We start from the raw sequence: 26,772 nt of genomic DNA, 5'->3' as shown, positions 1-26,772 counted from the left end.
TCAGTTAAGTTCAGTCGCTCAGTCATGTCCAACTCTTTGTGACCCCATGGACCACAGCATGCCAGGCCTCCCTGTCCATCACTAACTCCTGAAGTTTGCTCAAACTCATGTCTATTGAGTTAGTGATGCCATCCAACCCTCTCATCCTCTGTTGTCCCCTTCTCCTCCTGCCCTCAATCTTTCCAAGCATCAGGGTCTTTTCAAATGAGTCAGCTCTTCACATCAGGTGGCAAAAATATTGGAGTTTCAGCTTCAACATCAGTCCTTCCAATGAACACCCAAGACTGATCTCCTTTGGGATGGACTGATTGGATCTCCTTGCAGTCCAAGGGACTCTCAAGAGTCTTCTCCAACACCACAGTTCAAAAGCATCAATTCACTGGGGTTCAGCTTTCTTTATAGTCCAACTCTCACATCCATACATGACTAATGGAAAAACCATAGCCTTGACTAGACGGACCTTTGCTGACAAAGTAATGTTTCTGCTTTTTAATAAGCTGTCTAGGTTGGTCATAACTTTCCCTCCAAGGAGCAAGTGTCTTTTAATTTCATGGCTGCAGTCACCATCTGCAGTGATTTTGGAGCCCCCCCCCCCAACAAAATAAAGTCTGCCATTGTTTCCACTGTTTCCCCATCTATTTGCCATGAAGTAATGGGACCGAATGCCATGATCTTAGTTTTCTGAATGTTGAGCTTTAAGCCAACTTCTTCACTCTCCTCTTTCACTTTCACCAAGAGGCTCTTAAGGACACCCTATTTTCCACTTTAAAAGCCAGTTGTTAAAAGTTGTTTGACATAATATCTTCCTTCCATATTTTGCCCTCCCTCTGACCTTTCCAGTACATGTGAAGTTGCTGACATTTTCTTGAAGTCCCCAGAGGGCACTGGGCCAGCTACCATGGGTTCACCTCTTTCTTTAACCTTGTGAAGACATGATAACGTCTTGTGACTCATGTGGGATGTTCCTCTAAAGCACTGAGCACAAATACACAAATTAATGAATGAGGCAGACTTGTTCTGTCCTCACATGAAAAGTCATGTGAGTGCCACATAGGAAAGACTCAAGAGTATTTTCACCACAAAAAAAGACATGATAATTACAGGACATGGTAGACATATTAGCTACCGCCCCAGTGATAATCACATTACAGTGTATAAGTATACTAAATCAGCATGCTATACACTTTAAACATATGCAATGTTAGATGTCAATTACATCTCAATTAAAAGAAGAATCAAGAGGATTTTATTGATCTATAAGCTTCTCTGCACAAAACTTTAATTTCTTATTAACATTCTAACATTGTTGACTTTTAAAAAGATTTTATTTTTTTTTAACTTTTTATTTTATATTTGAGTATAGCTGATTAACAATGTTGTGATAGTTTCAGGTGGACAGCAAAGGGTCTCAGCCATACATATACCTGTATCCCTTCTATCCCAAACTCCCCTCCTATCCGAGCTGCCGCATAATATTGACAGAGTTCTCAGGGCTATACAGTAGGACTTTGTTGATTATCCATAGCACTGTTGATTTTTTACACACTGGAAAGAGGCATAGAGTTCCTTCTCTAAAGGAAAAATATGAAATATGGACATATCTTCTACATAAATCGTGTGCCTCTACAGAAGCCATAGTGATAACCACTCTGGAGTTCCCCCTAAACCTATACTTGTTTTGCTGCTATAGGTAGCTAGCCACTGAAGTTCAGTTATGTGTGAAACTAATTTTACTTTTATGTTGAATTTGGCTTACGTTCTAGTGGATAAGAATGAAAAAAAAAGTAGCTGGGGTTATTAGAGGAGACATTAGGAAACTCTAAGGATGTGAGGAAGAAAAATGAGAAAGTAGATGCAGAGAAAGGAACCCTTCAGAAACTCTCTTTTCCTCCCCTTGTGAAATCCCAAATATATTGACACAAAAATGTAGTTTATTATAATATAATATAGTTAGGGTGACAATGCTCCCTGACTTGCCTGGGACAACCTCTGTTTATTCTTGTTGCCATGGCATGATTATTAACTTTCACTTAAATTCTTTGAAGTGTCAGGTTTAGAGAATAAACTGTATGGTCACTTTATTTATAATCTAATCTTCAAAATTCTGGTTTCATGCCTATATAGTATTTTTCAACTATCAAGGATTAGAATTCAGCAAGTCAAAATTTTTATTTACATCTAACCTTCCTCACACACAGGTGTTTGTAGAAATGTTGGCACCATTCTAAGAAGATCTGACAAACATTCTAGAATTAGTTGAACTAACAGAAGGTCAATAGCTTTAGCAGCACTTTTGAGATCATGTACTGTCCTTTCATACAAAATGTTCTGTTTTATTAGATTGTCAGATGAAATCCAAAGTCAGATTCTGTACAGGGCTATGTAGAACTGTCTTTTTTTTTTTTTTGGTCATGCCTTCACACCTAATTGGTTGAGGTAGGATGATATATGAGTTGAGAATAGTCCTGTTCTGTAAGATAGATATGTCTACTGGCATAGAATCGTATTGGATTGAAGCCCAGCCAGACACCATAGATCAGCAACAACAACAACAAAAAAGTAAGTAGTAGACAGTTGGCTTCAACCTCCTTATTAGACCAGACTTACCTGCCTGGCATCAGCCTGTTATTGTTAGGCAGTCCTCACAAAGCAGTAAATCGTTCAGCATTCACACTTTAACCTAAGGGACATTGTACAGGAGACAGGGATCAAGACCATCCCCGAGAAAAAGAAATACAAAAAAGCAAAATAGGTGTCTGAGGAGGCCTTACAAATAGCTGTGAAAAGAAGAGAAGTGAAAAGCAAAGGAGAAAAGGAAAGATACACCCATCTGAATGCAGAGTTCCAAAGAATAGCAAGGAGAGATAATAAGAAAGTCTTCCTCCATGATCAGTGCAAAGAAATAGAAGAAAATGATAGAATGGGCAAGACTAGAGATCTCTTCAAGAAAATTAGATACCAAGGGAACATTTCATGCAAAGAGGGGCTCAATAAAGGACAGAAGTTGTATAGACCTAACAGAAGCAGAAGATATTAAGAAGAGGTGGCAAGAATACACAGAAGAACTGTACAAAAAAGATCTTCATTACCCAGATAATCACAATGATATGGTCACTCACCCAGAGCCAGACATCCTGGAATGTGAAGTGAAGTAGGCCTTAGGAAGCATCACTACGGACAAAGCTAGTGGAGGTGATGGAATTCCAGTTGAGCTATTTCAAATCCTAAAAGATGATGCTGTGAAAGTGCTGCACTCAATATGCCAGCTAATTTGGAAAACTCAGCAATGGCCACAGGACTGGAAAAGGTCAGTTTTCATTCCAATCCCAAAGAAAGGCAATGCCAAAGAATGCTCAAACTACCGCACAATTGCACTCATCTCACAAGCTAGCAAAGTAATGCTCAAAATTCTCCAAGCCAGGCTTCAGCAATATGTGAACCGTGAACTTCCAGATGTTCAAGCTGGTTTTAGACAAGGCAGAGGAACTAGAGATCAAATTGCCAACATCCGCTGGATCATCAAAAAAGCAAGAGAGTTCCAGAAAAACATCTATTTCTGCTTTATTGACTATGCCAAAGCCTTTGACTGGGAAGATCACAGTAAACTGTGGAAAATTCTGAAAGAGTTGGGAATACCAGACCACCTGACCTGCCTCCTGAGAAATCTGTATGCATGTCAGGAAGCAACAGTTAGAACTGGACATGGAACAACAGACTGATTCCAAATAGGAAAAGGAGTTCGTCAAGGCTGTATATTGTCACCCTGCTTATTTAACTTCTATGCAGAGTACATCATGAGAAATGCTGGGCTGGATGAAACACAAGCTGGAATCAAGATTGTGGAGAGAAATAGCAATAACCTCAGATATGCAGATGACACTATCCTTATAGCAGAAAAAGAACTAAAGAGTCTCTTGATGAAAGTGAAAGAGGAGAGTGAAAAAGTTGTCTTAAAGCTCAACATTCAGAAAACTAAGATCATGGCATCTGGTCCCATCACTTCATGGCAAATAAATTGGGAAACAGTGGAAACAGTGGCAGACTTTACTTTTTGGGGGCTCCAAAATCACTGCAGATGGTGACTGCAGCCATGAAATTAAAAAACGCTTGCTCCTTGGAGGGAAAGTTATGACCAACCTAGACAGCATATTAAAAAACAGAAACATTAGTGTGCCAACAAAAGTCCATCTAGTCAAGGCTATGGTTTTCCGGTAGTTATGTATGGATGTGAAAGTTGGACTGTAAAGAAAGCTGAGCACCAAAGAATTGATGCTTTTGAACTGTGTTGTTGGAGAAGACTCTTGAGAGTCCCTTGGACTGCAAGGAGATCCAACCAGTCCATCCTATAGGAGATCAGTCTTGGTAGTTCATTGGAAGGACTGATGTTGAAGCTGAAACTCCAATATTTTGGCCACCTGATGTGAAGAGCTGACTCATTTGAAAAGGCCCTGATGCTGGGAAAGATTGAAGGCAGGAGGAGAAGGGACAACAGAGGATGAGAGGGTTGGATGGCATCACTGACTCAATGGAGATGAGTTTGAGTAGACTCTGGGAGTTGGTGATGGACAGGGAGGCCTGGCATGCTGTGGTCCATGAGTTCACAAAGAGTTGGACACAACTGAGCGACTGAACTGAACTGAACTGACTTTTACCAAACATCCAGATAAAATTACTTTTGACTAAGAGGAACCTCTGCACATATCAAAACTCATGGAATGATTATATTGTGATGCTTATTAAATTCCCTAAATTCTGAATTTAGTGGAAATCTCTATAATCATGGGTTTCCCTGGTGACTCAGTGGTAAAGAATCCACCTGCCAATGCAGGCGATGCAGGTTTGATCCCTGGGTAGGGAAGATCCCTTGGAGAAGGAAATGGCTCAACCCACTCCAGTATTCTTGCTTGGGAAATTTCATGAACAGAGGACCCTGAAGGGCCACAGTCCATAGGGTCACAAAAGAGCTGGACATGACTGAGCAACTAAACAACGACAACTCGATCATCATAGGAAATCATAAACAGGCCACCTGAAGCTTGAATAAGCAAGTTTTTCTTAGTTTTCTAACCAGAATTTCTGACTATTTACTTAGAAATTTCTCAAAGGATGAATGTACCCTTAAGATTCTATCTCCAATTCAGATGTAGGGGTTTTTTTCTTCCCACACCAAGCAATTTTCTGACACCAAGATGGGTGTACTACAATTCAATTCAATTCTGAAACTACTCAGAAAGAACATCAGATCTCACAAGCTAAGGGCTCAGTCCCTAAAGACTGCCTCTTACTACCACCACTTCAGATGCCAATTGCAAGTCCAGGTTGTCACCAGTGCTTCTGACCACCTAGGTGTAGATTGGAGGGAGGGTCCAATGGCCTTCTCCTTGGGTTTGGTCAGTTTGCTCGATGGACTCAGAGAAGTCACAGCAACATTTACTTACTGGACTACCAGTTTATTTTAAAAGGGTATAACTTAGGAACAGCCAGATAGAAGAGATGCATAGGGCAGGATATAGGGAAAAGGATGCCCTTTTAGAGTGCATTACTTTTTCAGAATCTCCATGTGTTCACCAATGCAAAATCTCTCCAAACTCTATCCTTTGGAGTTTGTATGGAGGCCTCATTACATGGGCATGGTTGATTAAATCAACCAGTTGACTTTTGGTGATTGAATTCAATATCCAGTCCCTCTTCTCTCCCAGGAGGTGGTGGGGTAGGGGGAGAGAGGTGGGATGGGTAGGAGAAGGTGGAGGGGGTAGATGGAACTGAAAGTTTCAATCCTCAAAGCCCATGGTTGGCTCCAATGCCGTGTTTTTTTAAAATTACATCATTAACATAACAAAAGATACTTTTTATCTCTTTCATCACTGGAAATCCCAAGGACTTTAGGATCTCTGTGCCAGGAACCAAGACAAAGACTAAATATGTATCTCATAATAAATCACAATATCACAGCCATATTCCTTTTGGGATATTTTCCAGGGATATTTGTCATATATTTCCTTTTGGAAGAGCTATATTCTTTCCAATTTCCTCTTATCTCAGGCATCATTGCATATGTTGGCAATTCAATTAACTTTTTCATTGCATTTTTCAGTACTCTCTCCAGACTTCTTAGACATCTCTACCTGGTATCACAGATAGTTTCTCTGAGTCTGTATTTATCAATATTCTCCCTTTTCTGTTTATGTTAGAAACAACCTATCATTTGTTACATAAATATAAAAAAGAAGAAATGGCATAACTATAAAGAGAAAAAGTCAAGAAAAAGATGAGAAATAGAAGTAAAAAGAAAATATTCTAAGAAAAAAAGTATTGAGACAAAAATATGGGGGAAAAGATGCAAGAAGAGAAGATGGGCAATAAGAACCTCAATAAAATTTAAGATTTTATGAAAGTTGCTCTCAAAAGCCAAAGTCAAAGCAGTCTTGAGGAAGAACAAAGCTGGAATTATCACACTTCCTGATTTCAAACTATATTACAAACCTTTAATAATCAAAACAGTATAGTACTTGCATGAAAACAGATACATAGATCAATGGAACAGAATAGAGGGCCCAGAAACGAACCCACATTTATATGGGCAGTTAATCTATGGCAAGAGAGGCAAGACTATACAACAGAGGAAAGACAACTTCTTCAATAAATGATTTTGGGAGAAGTGGACAGCTACATGCAAAAGAGTCAGTGGACTGTCCTCTCACATCATGCACAAAAATAAATTCAAAATGTATTAAAGACCCTGAAACCACAAAACTTCTAGATGAAAACAAAGCCAGTAAGCTTTTTGACAGCGGTCTTGGTAATATTTTTTTGGATATGTTTCATCAGGCATGGAAAACAGGCAAAATCAAATAAATGGCACTACATCAAACTAAAAAGCTTTTGTGTGGTGAAGGAAACTATCAACAAAGCAAAAAGTCCACACACTTGAAGGGAGATGTTTGCAAATGTATATCTAAAAGGGGTTAATATCAAAACATGCAAAGAATTTGTACAACTCAACATTCAAACAAACAAGCAAGCCAGTTAAAAAGTGGACAAATATCTGAATAGACATTTTTCCAAAGAAGACATACAGATGGCCAACAGGCACATGAAAAGATGCTCAACATCACTAATCAACAAGGAAATGCAAATCAAAACCACAGTGAGATATCACCTCACACTTATTAGAATGACTATTATCAAAAAGGCAACAAATCACAAATGGTGGTGAGTGTGAGGAGAAAAAGGAATCCTTCATGCCCTGTTGGCGGGGTTGTAAATTGGTGCAGTCGCTACACAATACAGAATGAAGGCTTCTCAAAAAATAAAACTACCATATCATCCACTCTTATTTATCCAAATGAAACTCAACACTAATTCAAAAAGATATATGCACCCATGTTCATTTTAGCATTATTGATAATAACCAAGACATGGAACCAACCAAAGTGTTTATTGATGGATGAATGGATAAAGAAATGTGGTACATACATGCAATGGAATATTTATTCAGGCATTATATAAGGAAATCTTGCCATCAACAACAACATATATGGACCTTGAGGGCATTATGCTAAGTGAAATAAGTTAGAGAAAGACAAATGCCATGCAATCTCACATGTAGAATCTAAAAAACAAAACAAACAGAAACTGAACTTATAAAACCAGAGGAACAGGCAACCCACCCCAGTGTTCTTGCCTGGAGAATCCCAGGGACAGGGGAGCCTGCTGGGCTGCCGTCTATGGGGTTGCACAGAGTCAGACACGACTGAAGCAACTCAGCAGCAGCAGCAGCAGAGACAGGAGCTAGAGGGTGGGCAAAATGGGTTTTGTTGGTCAACAGTTACAAAAAATAAGATAAATAAGTTCTGGGGATATAATATACAGCATGTGTACGTTGTACATATAATATTGTATTAGCAATACAATGTTCTTGGATAAGCAAGCAATACAAGCATTATATATATATATATAATATATTTGAAATATTGTATATTTGAAATGTGCTAAGAGAATAAATCTTAAAAGTTCTTATTATAATGAAAAAAATTTGTAACTATGTGTGGCAATGGACGTTAACTAGACTTACTTGGGTGATTAGTTTGCAATAAACACAAATATTTAATCACTATGTTATATACATGAAACTAATACAATATTATATGTCAACTGTTTCTCAACAACAGAAAATTTATACATACACAAACCATAACATCAAGATTTCACTCCTAGGTTATTACCCAGAAGAAATGTAAACACAGCCATACAAAGACTAGTACGCAAACAAGAATAGCAGCTTTATTCAGAATAGCCAAAAACTAGAAATAACTTAAATGTCCACCAACAGATGAAAACAAATAACGATATATATCTTCATTTTATTTTTATTGAGATGCAATTGACATATACCATTGTCTAAGTTTATGGTGTACAATATGTTGATTTGATACTTTATATATTACAATATCATTCACATAATAACTACTTCATTTTTTGGTAAGAACATTTAGGATCTAGTCTTTTAGTAACTTTAAAGTATATAATACAGTTTTGACTGTAATCACTATGCTGTATATTAGATATGCAGAATTTATCTACCAGTTGAATCAGTAGCAAAGAAAAAAGCTACTGAAGTAAATGGTAAGTGAACGAATGCATATTCCAAGAGTGTCCCTACTCTCTGGCTTTTGCCAGCCCTCTCCCTCTCTGCCAGTGTTAACAAAACATATCAGAATGCCTATTATAAAAAAAGACATTTTTTTTATATTCAACATTAGGTTGAATAGATCCAGGATACATGGAGATGACAGTTCCTTATTGTTCAATCTCATGAGGCTACACAAGAAACAGTTCAGTTTGTTAAGAGTGCCTCTTCAGTACTTTAACTAGGAAAAAATACAGAGAATAGAATGCAAATAAATGTGTGAGGAAATTTTATGTACTTTTATTTATTTTATTCCACCTCCCCAGTAGCTCAATGGCAAAAAATCTGCTTGCAATACGGGAAACGTAGGAGATGTGGGTTCGATCCTTGGGTCAGGAAGATCCCCTGGAGGAGGGCCTGGCAACGTTCTCTGGTATTTTTGCCTGGAGAATCCCATGGACAGAGGAGCCTGGGGCCACAGACCATAGAGTTGCAAAGAGCTGGACATGACTGAAGTGACTGAGCACGACCTTTCTAACAGAAATTTGAAGAAGCAAGAAAATAAAATCATAAATTAAAAACAGAAGCCTGCTAATTAAGTTACAGCACTTAAGCGAAACATAGTTGCTGCAATTGAAATTTCTCTCAAAACTGTAGACACCTAAGTACTAAAGGAAAATATTAAGTTAGGTAGCTGTTACTAGGAGGTATCATCTATTTTCCTGGCTTGATGTTTCCATGCAGAACTTCAGAATAACACTCCTGGCTTTCTCTTCACCCCTCACTTGCCCATGAGAAGAGTGCCTGAATTTAAAACATTTAGGAAATGGGACATGCATGGCTCAGCATCTCCTGGGCTGTACAGAGAAGGTTAACATCACTTTGTCCTATGGTAAGAAGCTTATATCTTCCAGAGAGGCCTGAAGTTGCCCAGCTTTGCAGGTAATAAGAAAAGGAAGTTTAATTATCAGGTGAAGTATTTGGGAAGTCCAGTTTACACACACATCAAAATCATGTCCTCCAATACAGCTTTAATCTTAATTAGCTAACATTTTAATTTCCAGTGATTCTGTGTTTATTTCTCAATCGATTCTGCCAGATTTTTAATGTGCAAGTCTTTCAGAAAACAAATAAATTGACTCTATTCCAAGAGCTCATAGTTTGGTGAGAAAGACAAACAAGTTAACTAGTAATTACAAAACAGCTGTGATAAGTGTTGTAATAGAGGTGAATACAGGGTGTTGTAAAAGTATATGGGAGAAGCAGCTTCTTAGCTTCAGGTAGGGAGCAGTCAGAAAAGGAGACCAAGAAGGGACATGAGTTGAGTCTTTAAAAAAAAGTAGAAATTTCCTGGATGGAGAAGAAAATGTTCTAGGCAGAGATGATTGAGCAAAGTAGCAAATTGGGGTAGTTGGAAATGCTTTAATATATTTAAAGATATACTTATTTATCTGTAATTCATAAATGACTCATGTTAATGCACTTTATATTAAGACATGTCTCAAAAGGTAACATAAGACTTAAATAAAAATGTAGCAAAGGGTTTAACATAGGGATTAAACCACTGTAGGTATTTTATAAATGGAGTTTTTCATCCTTTATTTATTTACCATTTATTCTATTGTCAACTACAGATTGGCTTTCCTTGAATAAAATGTTTGGTTATGGTACATTCAACTTTTAAAATGCTGTTATATTAAGTTTGGTGAAAAGTAAAGTGAAGTTGCTCAGTCATGTCCAACTCTTTGTGACCCCACAGACTGTAGCCTACCATGCTCCTCTGTCCATGGGATTTACCAGGCAAGAGTACTGGAGTGGGTTGCCATTTCCTTCTCCAGGGAATCTTCCCAACACAGGGATTGAACCCAGGGCTCCCACATTGCAGGCAGACACTTTACCTTCTGAGCCACCAGGGAAGCCCTAATTAAGTTTGCCAGTATTTTATTTAGAATTTTTACATTTATTTCATTAGTAAGATTGGACTATAGTTTTTTCCTTTCTTCTGCTATTCCTCACTAATTTGGTTTCATAGTTACATTAGCCTCACAGAATGAGTTATCAAGTTTTCCACCTTTTTCAATTTTCTGTAAAAAACACTGTCTTAAAAGCTTTCATAGAATCCAGGTTTAAAAGGATTGTGACCTGATGCCTTTTTCAGAGGTAGAACTTTGGTAGTGTTTCTCATTTCTTCAGTTATTAATGAGTTCAATTTCTGCCTCTTCATGTGTTTTCATGATATACTTTTCTTAGATAATACCTTATTTTGTCAAAAATTTCTCTTTATGGACAGAGTAAACCTTGAGTAGTCTCACAATTTTAAAGTTTTAGGATGTTCACATTTTTCTGTTAATTCCAGGAGTTCTTTTTGTTTGTTTGCATTTTCTGCTATTTTCTCTTTCATCAGTTTTGCAAGATGACTGCTTGATTTGTTAGTTTTTAACGGACTGAGACTTCCCTGATGGCTCAGTGGTAAAGAATTTGTTCGATCCCTGAGTGGGGAAGATCCCATGGAGGAGGAAATAGCAACTCACTCCAGGATTCTTGCCTGGAGAATCCCATGGACAGAGGACTTTGGTGGACTACAGTCCAAAGGGTCACAAAGAGTTGGACATGACTGAGCATGAGCATGCATGTAATGGACCAGCTATTGATTTTTAATCTATTTTACTTGATCTTTCAGAAGCATTAGACATACATTTTCTGTTTCATCACTTAGCTCTAAATGACACAAAAATTCTTAAAAAAGAAAACTCTGGGAGAGATGAGTGGCCAATATGGTGCACCCTGAGCTTACCTCCTCTCACTGGCATGTGGAAGTCACAACTATAGTTTCCCTGGTGGCTCAATGGTAAAGCATCTGCCTGCAATCCAGGAGATGTAGGTTCAATCCCTGGGTCAGGAAGATCCCCTGGAGAAGGAAATGGCAACCCACTCCAGTATTCTTACCAGGAAAATTCCATGGACTGAGGAGCCTGGAGGGCTACAGGGGTCACAAGAGTCAGACACGACTTAGTGAGTAAACCACCACCACAGAGCAATTATTGACGAGAAAGATCAGAAAGCTAGCAGAAAAGATCTACAACTAAAGATATAAAGAAGAAACCATAATGAGATGGGTGGGAGGGGTGGAGACAGAGTCAAGATCTATATCCACAGACAGGAAGATAATAACAACGGCAGAGGTTCTCCCAAAGGGACAGGGGTCCAAGCCCCACATTGAACTCCCCAGGCTGCAGGTTCTATACCAGGAAGGCAAGCCCCCAGAACATCTGGTTTTGCAGGCCAGTGGGGCTTTCTTTTGGGAGAGCCAGAGGGCTGTGGAAAATAGAGTCTCCACTCTTAAAGGACACACACAAAATCTCATAAGCTCTGGGATCCAGGGCAGAGGAGTAATCTGAAAGAAGCCTGGATTAGACCCATGTGCTGACCTTGGAGAGCTGCCTGAAGAAGCAGGAAGCAACTGGAGCTCACCCTGGGGATATAGACTCTCGCAACAGCCATTTTAGGGAGCTTGTTCTACCACAAAGGCACTGGTGCTGGCAAGCACCATTTTAGAATCCTTTGTCTGGCTTCTTAGGGCTGACACCTGGCTCAGCCTACCAGCCTGTCAGTATGTACGGGACAACTTAGGCCACGCAACTAACACAGCCCCACCTACCAGGAGGCTGGCTGGCTTAAGACTTCCTGAACTCACAGTCTCCCCAGTACCTAGTCCCATCTACCAAAGGACCCAGGACACAGCCCCACATACCAGCGCACAGGTACTAGCCCCAGGGCCATAGGGCCCTGCAACCGGAGATCCTTAACCTAGCACCACTCAAGAGAGCGATAGCACTGGCCCCAAAACCTGGCCTCATGCAGGCCAGAACAAATGGATAAATTCCTTGGAATGTACAATCTCCCAGGACTAAGCCAGAAAAAAATAGAAATATGAACTGACCAATTACCAGTAATGAAATTGAATCAGTAATCAAAAACCCCCAACAAACAAACGTCTAGGACCAGACAGATTAAGAGGAACTAACACAGTACTGTAGGTCAATTACACTTCAAAAATGAACAAACGAACAATCACATACAAAAGGAGAACAAATTTGTGTTTACCAGTGAGCAGCAGGGGGTAGGTGGAAAGAGAAATGGACGAAGGCGATCAAAAGATACCATCTTTTGTATGTAAGATGACTAAGTTCTAGGGATATAACATACAACATGATAAATATATTAACATATATATTATATGTTATGTATATATAACATATAACATATATATAACACATATATATTATATGTGTGTTATATACGAACATTGTTAAGGAGTAAATCCTCAGAGTGCTCATCATAAGGAAAAATATCTTTTTCTATTTAATTTTATGTTTATATGAGATGATGGATGTTCACTAAAGTTATTGTGATAATAGTTTCTTGATGTATGTAAGTCAAATCATTATGATATACAACTTAGAGTTTAAAAAGAGAGAGAGAAAGAAAAAGGGAGAGAGGAAGAGGAAGGAAGAAAAATGACAGTAATTTACAGGAAAGCAGGGCCCTCTGGAGGCTAAAATTTCAGTGTAGTGTTTTATTGAGATTGTTCTCTATAATCAAAACTAATGAAGTAGAAACCAAAGGAAGATAATAGGGAAAAAAGATCTCATTTGTAATAACAATGTATAAAGCACTAATTTAGTATGTAACATGAAATGCATATAGTATATAAACACATAAAATACTAGGCAGTATTTAGATGGTACTTACTGTGTGCTATATACTGTTTTAAGCACTTTTAATATATTAACCCATTTCATCTTCATAATAACTCTAGGAGGCACTATTATTGCCCCCATATTACAGTAGGGGAAAATGCAGCACACAAAGGTGAATAGGTTATGTGATTAGTTAATGGAACAGCTAAGTTTGGTACCCAGGCCATCTGATTCCTGCATCCGTACTCTAGAGCACTATGCTTTACTAAAGGGTGCCTGCATACAAATACACAGAAATTGGAGAGTTGTAAAAGTACTGGGAGAAATAAGAGAAAACTTGAATAAATGAGAAATCATATCAGGGTTTCTGATTTTGAAGATTCTGTTTTAAAATATGTGAATTCCCCAAACTAATCTATAAGTTTTTATTCTATCTCAATCAGAAGTCCAGTTTTTTAAAAAAATGTGGGATCATGACAAAATATTTCATATGCTCATTTTTAAGAATAAACCTTAGAGTATCCATGAATATTTCTTTTAAAGAAGAGTAGTAAATGAGATTGCCAGCCAGAAACTAAAACTTTAATAATTAAGACAATATAAATAAATAAATAAAAACAGCTCAGGAGTAAACCATCAATAGAACAAATGGCAAATGTAGAAAGTCTATATATTTATACATATATAAGAACTTGGCATATGGGAGTATATAATTTAAAATCAGAAAGGAAGATGAATAAATAACTCACTAAACTATATAAGAAAAACACTGAATTAGTGCTTAACTGCTCAGTCCTGTCCGACTCTTTGCGAACCCATGGACTGTGGCCCACCAGGGGATTTCCCAGGCGAGAATACTGTAGTGGGTTGCCATTTCCTTCTCCAGGGGAACTTACCAGAGATTCTAAATGTAAAGGATGACATGATTAAAACAGTAGAAGAAAACACACTTGAATCTTTGGAATGGAGGTTACCTTTCTAACCATGACCCTAAAACCAGAAACAGAAAGAAAATGATAAATTAGGCTACATAAAAATGAAAAGCAAAAACTGAAAAATTATTCTCCCAGTTTCTTTCTACCTGCTGATTTTAAATAACATTTAAAAATTTGTTTGTTAAAGGTGTGTGGCACTGGTGTTTCTAAGAGGATGACACAGACTTCAAATAATGTTACCTAAGATATTCTGCCTAAATGAACAATAAATACCATGTATGGGGATGATTGACACCCTGAAGTGCTCTTATTCCTGGCGGCCAATAAATCTTTCATGATTCTCAAACTGAAAGAATATGTTCTTAATAGACACTTACTCATTCATTCAGCACATATTTAATAACTACTCAGACCAACATGCAGTGCTAGACTATATGGGGGGAACCAAACTCAGAAGCCATTGGTAGTGTGATAAAAAGAACACTTAACTGGAGACATAACTCTTGGGCTAGTGCTTAGGACAGTTTTGTCCTTTTGATCTCTCCGATCCTCTGTTCCCTTATCTTTTGTAAAGTAAAAGCAAAACTTGGAGAACTGCTATGCAGATTAGAGTCAAACAGACAAACATTTATTGAGGTTCTTAGCATATATAATAGAGTTTCTGTAAAATTCTACACAAAACTATATTGCTATCATAACAAGTTCCCTGCTCTAGTGGACGTAAGAGTAAGGTGGGGGGCGGGAGGCAGGGTTGGGAAATAGCATATATATGATTAGTAATATATAATTTGAAATTTGAAATTGAGGAAAATTTGAAAGTGAGGAAAGCTCTACCAGGGAGAAAAAAGAAAGGATCAGACAAGATTAGGGAATTCATCCGGGAAGCTTGAGCTGGACTTGAAAGGTGGGTGGGTATTTGGGCCTTTATAGTTGTATGAGAAGGATTACATAGACAGAGGATAGGATATGAGTAAGAGCAAATAGAGGAAAGAAAAGCAATGAGAAAATGAAGAAGATAACAGTACTTTAACAAGAGTATGGGACAGACGAAGGTCAGCAGTGACCGGAAAAAGTTTGGAGTCAGATCACACAGAATCCTGAAGACTGAACTAAGGAGTTCGGACTTGATTCCTTAGGGAAGGAAAAGTTCAGTAAAACGTATAATTTTGACAAAATACTGCCATGGATTTAAATCCTGGCCCTGTGTTCCCTAGCTATATAATTCTGACATCACCTAACTTCTCTAAGAGGCTTCCTGGGTGCCTCAGCAGTAAAGAATCTGCCTGCCAACGCAGGAGACGTGGGTTCGATCCCTGGGTCAGAAAGATCCCCTGGATATGGCAATATCCACTCCAGTATTCTTGCCTGAAAAATCCCATGGACAGAGGAGCCTGATGGGGTATAATCCAAAGGGTCACAAAGAGTCGGACATGACTTAGTGCCTAAACAACAAACAAATCTTTCTAAGCCTCAGTTTTTCATCTGTATGATGGAGATACTACTAACTTAAGTTCCAAGCACAGCATCCTGTAAATTAAAGATGCTTGATATGGCATAGTCATAATGTATAAGCACTGGCTGACTACTGAAGGGCTCTGATGGAAATAGTAGACATAATCTAAATTCTACAGCACTGTGCAGCCTAGATCAGAGGCTAGGAGAACAGTCAGGAGAAAACTACTGCAGTCTAGGAGTCCTAGGGGATACAGAAAAGTTGAAAAGAAGATCGAAATCAGTTTCAGAGAATATCTTAGGATAGGCAGATTTTGGACACAGAATGAAAATACAGTATGGCTGATAGAATGAAGATGTACATAGGAAATAAGCTACAAACTAAATTCTGGAGGAGGTGAGTGGGGATGAGAAAAAGAATCCAAGGGGAATAGTATTCTTTGCCTGATTTCTTATCTGTCTTTATTCTGTGATACAGAATGCATTTTTGTATGTAGCATTATTTGGGGAATAAAGTAGGGCATAAATATTGAATGAAAATAGTCTTAAAAGAGAAATAATTGTCCATAGAAAGAAGAGAATAATAAAATGCCAAATGAGGCTATAAAGACATTTTGAGACAAAAAGACAAAAGTGAAGGAAAACAGCTTCTAATTCAAGAAGAATGTGGCATCATCTGCAAGGAACGCAGTAGGTTTTATATATATGACTATAAAAGTGTAGAAATAGTTTAGTTAGTTTAGATCAAGATTTCTCAATCTGGGCACTATTGATATTTTGGACTGGATAATTTATTCTCTTTTAGGGAAGTGTGGGACTTAATTTTCCTTTTTAGAATATTTAGCAGCATCTTGGCCCCTACCTATTAGATGGCTGTGGCATACTTTCCCCAAGTTGGGACAACCACAAATGTCTCCAGACATGCTTAAATGCCCCCTGGGAGACAAAAATACCTCTGGTCTAGGTTGTTGGAATATGATTAGGGGCCTAAAGATATGGACATTGTCTTGTTTGAGGCTATTTCTCACATCTAGAACATTGCTGGCACATACTGACTCTCTAGATAGATAGGTAGGTAGATAGATAGATACATAGATAGAAATAAAATGATGGGAAATAGTAACGATAATTGGCATTGAAAGACTAGATGAAGTTGCATAGAATATATTTATATTGGAACCAATGAGATTGTTTTGTAGTTTTCTTATTTTTTCCTCAAATCATGGAGAGACCAAGTACAGAACAGGTGAGACAGAAGCCAAAAGAGGAAATTATTTAAAGGAGAAGCTGGTCAAATAATGTTAGTTGTTTTTGCTTCCAGCTATTTTTCTTTTTGTTATTCCAATAAAAGGTAATACAAGTTTATTAAATGCCCATTAACTTTGTACATACTGAACACAAAGTAGGTGTTAAAAAATTTATTTGTTAATTTATATCCTAAAGCACAAGATTGGGTCTAAAGTTAAAATATGAAGTGGTGTGAAAGTGAAGTTGAGGAATAGGATAGAAATAGGTTAAAAAAGTAGACTTTAACTACATCTCTTGTTACTAAAAAACAAAAGAAAACCTCATTGAAATAACTGATACAAAAATTTATTATTCACTAGTTCTGGATGGTGGGGATATCTATGAATATTAGATATCCAAATAAATAGAAAAATAAGGAAAATAAAATATGAAGTGGTGAGAATTGCTGTTTATAAAATCTTTTGACTTATGGGAAAAGCTTACCCTCAGTTTTCCATAAAATTATTTTTCCTGCATATGGAAATGTAACTATTAATGTAATATCCTTTTTCTCAAATATAGTTAAATGCCCTATCTTCTCTATTTTTAAAATATACAGTATAAACACAATCAAGGATACCCCAAACAACATTCAGTTCAGTTCAGTTCACTAAGTCGTGTCCAACTCTTTGCAACCCCAGCAAAGGGTTGCAGCACAAAAGGCTTCCCTGTCCATCACCAATTCCCAGAGCTTGCTCAAATTCATGTCCATCGAGTTGGTGATGCCATCCAACTATCTCATCCTCTGTCATCTCCTTTTCCTCCCGCCTTCAATTTTTCCCAGTATCAGGGTCTTTTTCAATGAGTCAGTTCTCTGCATTAGGTGGCCAAAGTATTGAACTTACAGCTTTAGCATCAGTCCTTCCAATGAATATTCAGGACTGATTTCCTTTAGGATGGACTGGTTGGATCTCCTTGCAGTCCAAGGGACTCTCAAGAGTCTTCCCCAACACCACAGTTCAAAAGCATCAATTCTTCAGCACTCAGCTTGCTTTATAGTCCAACTCTCACATCCATAAGGACTACTTTAAGACTTCTTTTGGAGAGAATAAGAGAAGTAATGGTTTTCCCACCTTTTATAAGGATGACACTACCATAGATATCTGTGACATTTCTTGTAACTAATTATAGCTTGAATTTGCAAATTTAGCCCTTAGGAAGTTATTTATTTTATAAGTTGGTTCATTTTTCATTAGGTACATAGTAATACTGTGATGGCTTTTGTGGTTCAAACAGCTAGATTTCCACGGTTGTGGTTAATCTGGTGAAATATCTAAATGAGTTATCTAATCAATTTTTGTTAAACTAATACAGCATTATCTCCTTTTTATATTCCCATACCTCTCAGGACATTAATTTTCTCAGGGAATAACTAATTATCAATGTGAATGTCTTATTTTCCCTGCCACGTTGATGGAGTAGCATCATTTGCGCTCTCCAACTAGCATGGTTCCTCCACATAATGTGTGCTTCAAAATAGATGATGGACAAATCAGTGACTGAACAATTACACCTCACTGGGTGGAAGTCAGAAGACTTGTGTTCTGGACCTACCTGTGTAATTTTGGGCAAATTTTAAACTCACTGGACCATAAGATACTGTAACTAAGTAGAACCTTATGAGGCTTTCCCAGGCAGATTTCTCCCCCATATCCTCTCTGAAGTACTTAGATAACAGTAGTGATGCACATTTCCTGAGCTGTTTTATAGATGCTAAAACCACCCCCAAATAGAAGAAATTAATTACTTGATGATCATAAGCATGTAGCCCCCAACCTACTGGTGCCTAAGAATCAATAATGTTAACCCATGTGACATCGCCCTGTTACCATCAACCAATCAGAGAACTGGGCACAAGCTGATCACATACCTTGGGATGTCCCTCCCTCATCTTGCCTTTTTAAATGCCTTGCTGAAACCCCTGGGGGCGGGGGGAGGTGGGAGGAGTTCTGGCTTTTTTGAGCACTAGCTGTCCTGAACAACTTGCTTGGCCACCCTGCAATAAATGCTGCACTTTTCTTCACCACAACCTGGTGTCCGTAGATAGGCTTTACAGCACTAAGGCAAGCAAGTAAGGATCCAAGTTTGGTTCGGTAACAATATGAAAGGTGTTAGGGTAAACGTTACCCGGGCTTATGTTAAAGTATAGAGTTAGCTTTTTCATTTTCCCCAAGGAAAAGGACACCAGCATAACTGTTTACACCCGCCTGTGTCTCCTTTGGAGGGTATGGAGTCAAGTATAAGCATGGATAAATTTTCATCTTGGCCAGAAACATAGCTTATGTGAATTTTCAGTGTGTGAAAGAGCCAGGGAGCATGTGTGATATGAGACAGCTCATACTTAGAAAAACGTTCAGAAGTTGGATATGTGGAACAGAAAAATACTAAAAGTGTCTCCAGAGACAAATGTTGCAAATATAAGCTACAATAACATTTGGCTTCTTTATGTGAAAAGAGTAAACTACGTGAATATGAAAGGTTAGATTTCTCTTCCATACTTGTGAAAATCTCTTTACATGCCGATACTACCACAGCTCTCTTCTAGCACAATTACTAGTTTAATTAGATGACATATGTTGTGCTAAGATGTTTGGACTCAATCTATTTATGTGAAGTAGTTCCTTGCTGATCAAAAGATAGTATGTGAGGCTACACCCATAAATTTGCAAATGCAAGACAATAAGCTACTTATGCAACACATTTGTGCAATGTTATTTCATTCCATATATCCAGATTTTCTCCCTGATCAGTTTCAGACTAATCTGCAATTCTGTTTCAAGATGATTATCTGCCATAGTCATACCATGCTCACTGGCTGGTGTGTGTGTAGCTGTAATATTTCATACACATTAGTGCTCTTATAAAAACATAGAAAACCTAAAAATGAATAACAAACAAAATCTTGATAGCTATTATTTCAAAATAACCTAGTGCCAGATGTTAACTGAATTAAATATTCATTTCAGACCTTACTCCAGATGGAGCACTGTACTAGTTACAAAGTATATAATTAAGACAAGGTCCATGGTCTACCATCTCAAGAAGCCTGTGGTCTGTTGGGGAAGCAGACAAAAAACAAATTTAATGCAAAGCATGAAAATTTCCTAAAGCGGGATGTTGAGGACAACTCTAAGTGTGGAAAAGGTAAAAACCAGTTCCAAGATTGTGCTTCCCTTTTGGCTCAGTGGTAAAGAATCCTTCTGCCAGTTCAAGAGATGCAGGTTCAATCCCTGGGTTGGGAAAATACCCTGGAGAAAAAAATGGCAACCCACTCTAGTATTCTTGCCTAGGAGATTCCATGGACAGAGGAACCTGGCAGGCTACAGTCCATGGGGTCAAAAAAGAGACAGACATGACTCAGTGACTAAACAACAACTATTCCAATATTATCAATGGGAGGTGGAAACATCTAAACTGAACCTTATAGAATAAATAGGGTTCACCGTGTGATTAGAAAACAAAATGAAACAGACTTCCCTGGTGGCTCAGAAGGTAAAGCGTCTGCCTACAATGCGGAAGACCCAGGTTCAATCCCTGGGTAGGGAAGACACTCTGGAGAAGGAAATGGCAACCCACTCCAGTACTCTTGCCTGGAAAATCCCATGGATGGAGGAGCATGGTAGGCTACAGTCCATGGGGTCACAAAGAGTCAGAAACAACTGAGCGACTTCACTTTGCTTTGCTTTGCTTCAATCTGTGATTAGAAAACAAAATAAAACAGCAGGAACAACGACTTGGGAGCGGGAGGATGTGGGGGATGTTCAGAGAATGGCCAGTGGTTCGAGGTTCCAATGTAAATGGGGTTGAGTGAATAGTTGTTCCATGTTAAGGATTTCAGATTTTACCATTTCACGCCAGTCAGAATGGCTGCGATCCAAAAGTCTACAAGCAATAAATTCTGGAGAGGGTGTGGAGAAAAGGGAACCCTCTTACACTGTTGGTGGGAATGCAAACTAGTACAGCCACTATGGAGAACAGTGTGGAGATTCCTTAAAAAACTGGAAATAGACCTGCCTTATGATCCAGCAATCCCACTGCTGGGCATACACACCGAGGAAACCAGAATTGAAAGAGACACGTGTACCCCATGTTCATCGCAGCACTGTTTATAATAGCCAGGACATGGAAGCAACCTAGATGTCCATCAGCAGATGAATGGATAAGAAAGCTGTGGTACATATACACAATGGAGTATTACTCAGCCATTAAAAAGAATACATTTGAATCAGTTCTAATGAGGTGGATGAAACTGGAGCCTATTATACAGAGTGAAGTAAGCCAGAAAGAAAAACACCAATACAGTATACTAATGCATATATATGGAATTTAGAAAGATGGTAACAATAACCCTGTGTACGAGACAGCAAAAGAGACACTGATGTATAGAACAGTCTTTTGGACTCTGTGAGAGAGGGAGAGGGTGGGATGATTTGGGAGAATGGCATTGAAATATGTATAATATCATATATGAAATGAGTCACCAGTCCAGGTTCGATGCACGATACTGGATGCTTGGGGCTGGTGCACTGGGACGACCCAGAGGGATGGTATGGGGAGGGAGGAGGGAGGAGGGTTCAGGATGGGGAACACATGTATGCCTGTGGCGGATTCATTTCGATATATGGCAAAACCAATACAATATTGTATAGTTAAAAAATAAAATTAAATTAAAAAAATAATAAAAATAAAAGAAAGATGAAAGAGTATATAACAGAATTATATTCTCAGTAAGTTGTTTTAGAAATATCATCCTGGCAACAGTGTACAGAATTATCTGAAGAGATGAAAAATAACTTCAGACAAGGATTTGTGAGCTTATTAAAGATTTTTTCCTTATTTTTTGCCTTTTCAGTGCTTCCATACTGGGCCTGGCATATAAAGTATGCTCTCAAAAACATTAAACATTATTGCTATGGCCTCAACAGCACAGCATGACTGCAACAATGAAGCTTAACATCATCACAGGAAATTTCCACAAAGGTGTGGAATTAATCTAGATAGAAGGGGAGTTCCCCCGCCTTCCTTTATAGCTTATCAACTTAGTTTATATTCAAGTGTGTCTAAGCATTTATTTCCACCTAGATTCAAAATAGTAGTGGTGCAAATAATGGTGAATTAAAACTTAGAGGGAAAACTAATTTTCCTAAGATTCTCTTATATGCATAATTTTAGAAATGATGCAGAAACATTAACAACTGAGATAAAATATAGATGATTCAGATGTGGTAAAATCCAATGTAAATATAAAAGAAAACTTCTAGAAATTTCCCAAAGATAAGCTGGGAGAGAATCCTTGCAAACCATATAGCAGACCAAGAACAAATATTCCTTCTAAAGAATGTATGGCCTAGCTAAAAGCCTGGATTCTGAACCAGACTACCTGGGTTTGCAATTCTGTCTCATACTTTTTAGCTTAACACTACTCATTAATAAATTAATTAGATACTTAAGTTCTCAGTGTCCCAGTTTTCTTATCTGTAAATTGGAGTTTGTAATATGGTATCTAGTTTATAAAGAGTGGCAAAGTGTTTATAATAGTGTTTGTCACACAGTGAGTGCTCAATAAAAGTTAGCTATTTTTAAATTATTATTAATGTGGCAGAGACTACTATGTATGTCCCCAAATTTGTTCTCTCCTTATTTTAATTAAAAAACTCCAAGTTGTGACTGTGCAGATGTCAGTCCAGAGTAAAACCCGAATTTTCTAACCTTTATTACAGATAGGACTTACCATGTGACTAGGGCATGGTCAATGAGGTGTAAGCAGAGATGTCACATGGCAGCTTATGGAAATCTTCCTGAAGAGACAGCTAGATATGTACCAGATTCTCAAACAGAATGAAATTGATAAGGGTTGGTGAGAATACAGGGTAACAGGAACTCTCAAATGCTGCTGGTGGGAACATAAATTGGTACAATCATTTTGAAAAACAGTTTGGCATTATTTAATAAAAATGAAGATATACACATTTCTCAATAATGAAGAAATTCATTCCTAAATTTATATCCTAGAGAAAGGTATATACGTACTAAGATAAACATACAAGGATGTTGATAGCAGCATTATTTGTACTTTCCCAAAACTAACAATCCAAAGGTCCATGAATAGTAGAATGGATAAACAAGTGAGGTATATTTATATGATGGTAGCAATTCAACAATGAAATTGAATTAATATATATATATATATATACATACAACACCACCCACTGAATAGAAGAAGCAAGAACCAAGCTAACACAAACAGTAAGATTCGGAAAATAGGCAAAACTGGATCATTTAGAAGTATGTACTTGGGTGAAACTCTAAAGAAAAGCAAGGCAATGATTATCATAAAGTCAGGATTATAGTAATCTCTAGATCTAGGAGGATGTTTCCTGTAGGGAGAATTGTGATTAGAAAAGAAAACAGAGAGCTCCTGAAATTCTTGTAATGCTCTGTTTCTGAGTGGAGTTTGCATGGCTGTTCCTTTAAAATAATTTTTAAACTATACATTGTCTTATGGACTTTTCTACATGAACATTATATTTCATGATTTGAATTACAGATTATATAAGGAAACATTGTGCCCTTGGTCTCTCCTCTTTTTCATTCCTTCCTCAATCTTGCTGCCCGAAAAGGCAGATATTGTCACCTGAGACCAGGAAAACAAGGGTCACAACCTAGGAAGGTCAGTGTAATGAGCTGGAAGGTAAGTCCCTGAAGACTTTGTGGGAACAGCTGCCATATCAGTTTTGAAACTTTTGCTTCTATATTTCATTTACATGAAAGAGAAGTAAATTTTATATTATTTTGGAATTTTCTGTTTTTTACATAGCTAGATTTGATATTAACTAATATGCCTATATTTTAGATCTTATAAAAGACAACCTACTCAATAGAAAAATGGCTTGCACCTACTGCATGACACAAGGAACTCTACTCAATGCTTTGTGATGATCTAAATGGGAAGGAAATCCAAAAAAGGGGGGATATATATATATATATATATATATATATGTATATATGTATACACCTATAGTTGTTGTTGAAGCTGAAACTCCAATACTTTGGCCACCTGATGTGAAGAGCTGACTCATTGGAAAAGACCCTGATGCCGGGAAAGATTGAGGGCAGGAGGAGAAGGGGACGACAGAGGATGAGATGGTTGGATGGCATCACCGACTCAACTGACATGGGTTTGGGTGGACTCCGGGAGTTGGTGATGCACAGGGAGGCCTGGTGTGCTGCATTTCATGGGTTGCAAAGAGTCGGACATGACTGAGCAACTGAACTGAACTGAATAGTTGATTCACTTTGCTGTACAGCGGAGACTAACACAATGCTGTACAACAACTATACTCCAATGAAAATGAATTCTTTTAAGTTTCTAGATCACACACACACACATAATCCTTAGGCAATTAGTTCCTGGAAGAAGAAATCCAAAAGGTCTCACAAACTTCTAAAAAGTACTTAATCTCAGCAGCAATCAGAGAAATGCAAATTAAATAAGATAGTATTTTTCATGCATCAGATCAGCAAATATATTTGAAAGGGAAAGTCACTCAGTTGTGTCCAGCTCTTTGTGACCCCATGGACTATACAGTCTATGGAATTCTCCAGGCCAGAATACTGGAGTGGGTAGCCTTTCCCTTCTCCAGGGGATCTTCCCAACCCAGGGATCAAATCCAGGTCTCCTGCATTGCCAGAGATTGTTTACCAGCTGAGCCACAAGGGAAGCCCAAGAATACTAGAGTGGGTAGTCTATCCCTTCTCCAGTGGATCTTCCCCACCCAGGAATTGAACGGGGGTCTCCTGCATTGCAGGTTAATTCTTTACCAACTGAGCTATGAGGGAAGCCCAGCAAATATATTTAAAAGAGCAATATATTCATTTCTGTTGCATATTTAGGAAACCAGTTTCTCTCAGGCACTGTTAACATAAAATGCCACAAATTTTTAGAAAGTAAATTGGCAACATCTATTAAGTCTGAAATGCTGTCATTATGTGAGTCAGCAAAATAATACAAATCTATACCATAGAACTAGCAGTAATAATAGTCAAGATCATATGTCCAAGAATTCTTACTGCAGCATTATTTTCAAGGTAAAAAACTGGAAACTGTTAAAATCCATTCGTAGTAGAATGTCTGGATAAATTATGGTACAGCCTTCCTATGAAATATGTGACTGTTTAAAAATGAGTTGAATCTGTTTATCTTGATCTGGAAGGTTGTTCAAGATGTATTGCTTAAGAAGGAAAATAAGTTACCCATTTTTATATAATTGGCCAACATATTTTGTGTATGCATGTCTGTATAAATTGGTATGAACATGCAGGAAAGTGTGAAAAGATACACCCCAGATGTTAACATTATCTACCTGGGAGTTGCGGGTGGTAATAAAGACTACTTTTTCTGTATCAATCTTTGGATAGTTTTACTGGCTACACTGAGTATAATTATGTGTTACTTTTGTAATTTTGCAAAATTACTCAAATTAAAATTGGTTCTAATAAAAGGAATATAGCCAAGAATGCAAATAATTAATGTATCTCAATGCCAGATGAACATCTTCAACCTGATTCTTGTTAAACATTAAAACATAATGCTGTAGCAAACTGCACCAACCTGTACAAAATAGAATGAAGGCAACTTAATGTGGCTCAATCACTCACCTTTCATTTGTGTTTCAATAATAACTTTAAAAGAACCCATGTGTTAGGAAAATAAATAAATGTAAGTGCTTGCAATCTTCTGGGAAGGAATCTAATGCCAAGCTATGTCACAGTAAGGAACTCAGAAGTTAAGAAACAGAGAGAAAGGGACAAGTCTTCTTCCTCTGATGTGGGTCTAGAAACTTCTAAAAGAGTCTGCTGGTGAAAAGATGACTGCTAATCAAAGTATAACTATGCATGCTCAGTCGCTTCAGTTGTGTCAGACTCTGTGCGACTGTAGCCCACCAGGCTTCTCTGTCCATGGGGTTCTCCAGGCAAGAATGCTGGAGTGGGTTGCCATGCTCTCCTCCAGGGGATCTTGCAGACCCAGGGATCAAATCCGTGGTGTCTCCTGCATCGGAGGAGGATTCTTTACCACTGAGCCACCCGGGAATCAAGGCATACACTTTGCGTTTCCCAATTACAACTCATCATCTTCCTGCCCTTCCCCAAATTTTCTTCGTCCATTGAGGCACGACCAACACCTAGTCAGGCATGTTTAAAGTTATGTTTGCCTCCTCCCATTTGCTTTCCTCTTTCCCTGAATGTGGTTGCTAAATCCTCTCAATCTGCCCTCTGGGACGCTTCTGCCGTCGTCCTCATCAGGCCCTGCCACCTCAGGAGCAGCCACACCCAAGAATCACAGACTTTGGTCGTCGCAACTTTTCACACAGGCTCCATCGGGGTTCCCGCCACCATCTTCACTGTCACCGTTCAGCGTGTGTGGAGAAAGTCTGCTCACCCGTGAGGACCTCTGCGTTAAACATGTCCCTGCTTCAGCCCTCACCTTCAGAGGCCAGGACTGCAGAAGGCCCCGCCGCCCGAGGGGCAGGATGACAGGATGAGGTAGGGCGTGGCCTGGCCTGGCTAGCCAATGGAAGCACTGAGTCCAAGGTCAGAGGTCACGTGTCCAGTGGGCGGGAATTTTCTCTGGCGAAGACGGGTAGTAGGCAATTTCCTGAGAAGCTGGAGAGAGGCGCTAGGCAAGGTATTCTTGAGCTGAGGGGAAAACAAGAGCTGGATGGGGCTAGTATATGGCAGCTCTCTGGAAAACAGATCTGTGAGGTCCGGC

The 26,772-nt window shown here is 38.4% G+C and overlaps 1 protein-coding gene, 1 long non-coding RNA gene and 1 other non-coding gene across 3 annotated transcripts in view; 2 read left to right on the top strand and 1 right to left on the bottom strand.

Moving 5' to 3' along the window:
• Positions 1–8,765: 8,765 nt before the first annotated feature.
• Positions 8,766–26,497, bottom strand: LOC129650648 (uncharacterized). The gene is made up of 3 exons (XR_008713912.1): positions 26,349–26,497; positions 14,226–14,319; positions 8,766–9,163 (listed from the first exon to the last, which is right to left on the bottom strand). It is a non-coding gene; the product is annotated as an uncharacterized LOC129650648 (long non-coding RNA).
• On the top strand, positions 20,478–20,549 carry TRNAC-ACA (transfer RNA cysteine (anticodon ACA)). The gene has a single exon. It is a non-coding gene; the product is annotated as a tRNA-Cys (tRNA).
• Positions 26,408–26,772, top strand: part of SHOC1 (shortage in chiasmata 1) — a 90,585-nt gene continuing 90,220 nt past the window's right edge. The window contains exon 1 of the mRNA XM_055579319.1: positions 26,408–26,546. Coding sequence (XP_055435294.1) covers positions 26,542–26,546 — 5 coding nt within the window. The 5' untranslated portion in view covers positions 26,408–26,541. The remainder of the gene's footprint in view (positions 26,547–26,772) is intronic.

This window comes from Bubalus kerabau, chromosome 4, assembly GCF_029407905.1.
Source record: "Bubalus kerabau isolate K-KA32 ecotype Philippines breed swamp buffalo chromosome 4, PCC_UOA_SB_1v2, whole genome shotgun sequence".
NCBI lineage: Eukaryota > Metazoa > Chordata > Mammalia > Artiodactyla > Bovidae > Bubalus > Bubalus kerabau.
This window is presented reverse-complemented; position numbering and strand designations above follow the sequence as displayed.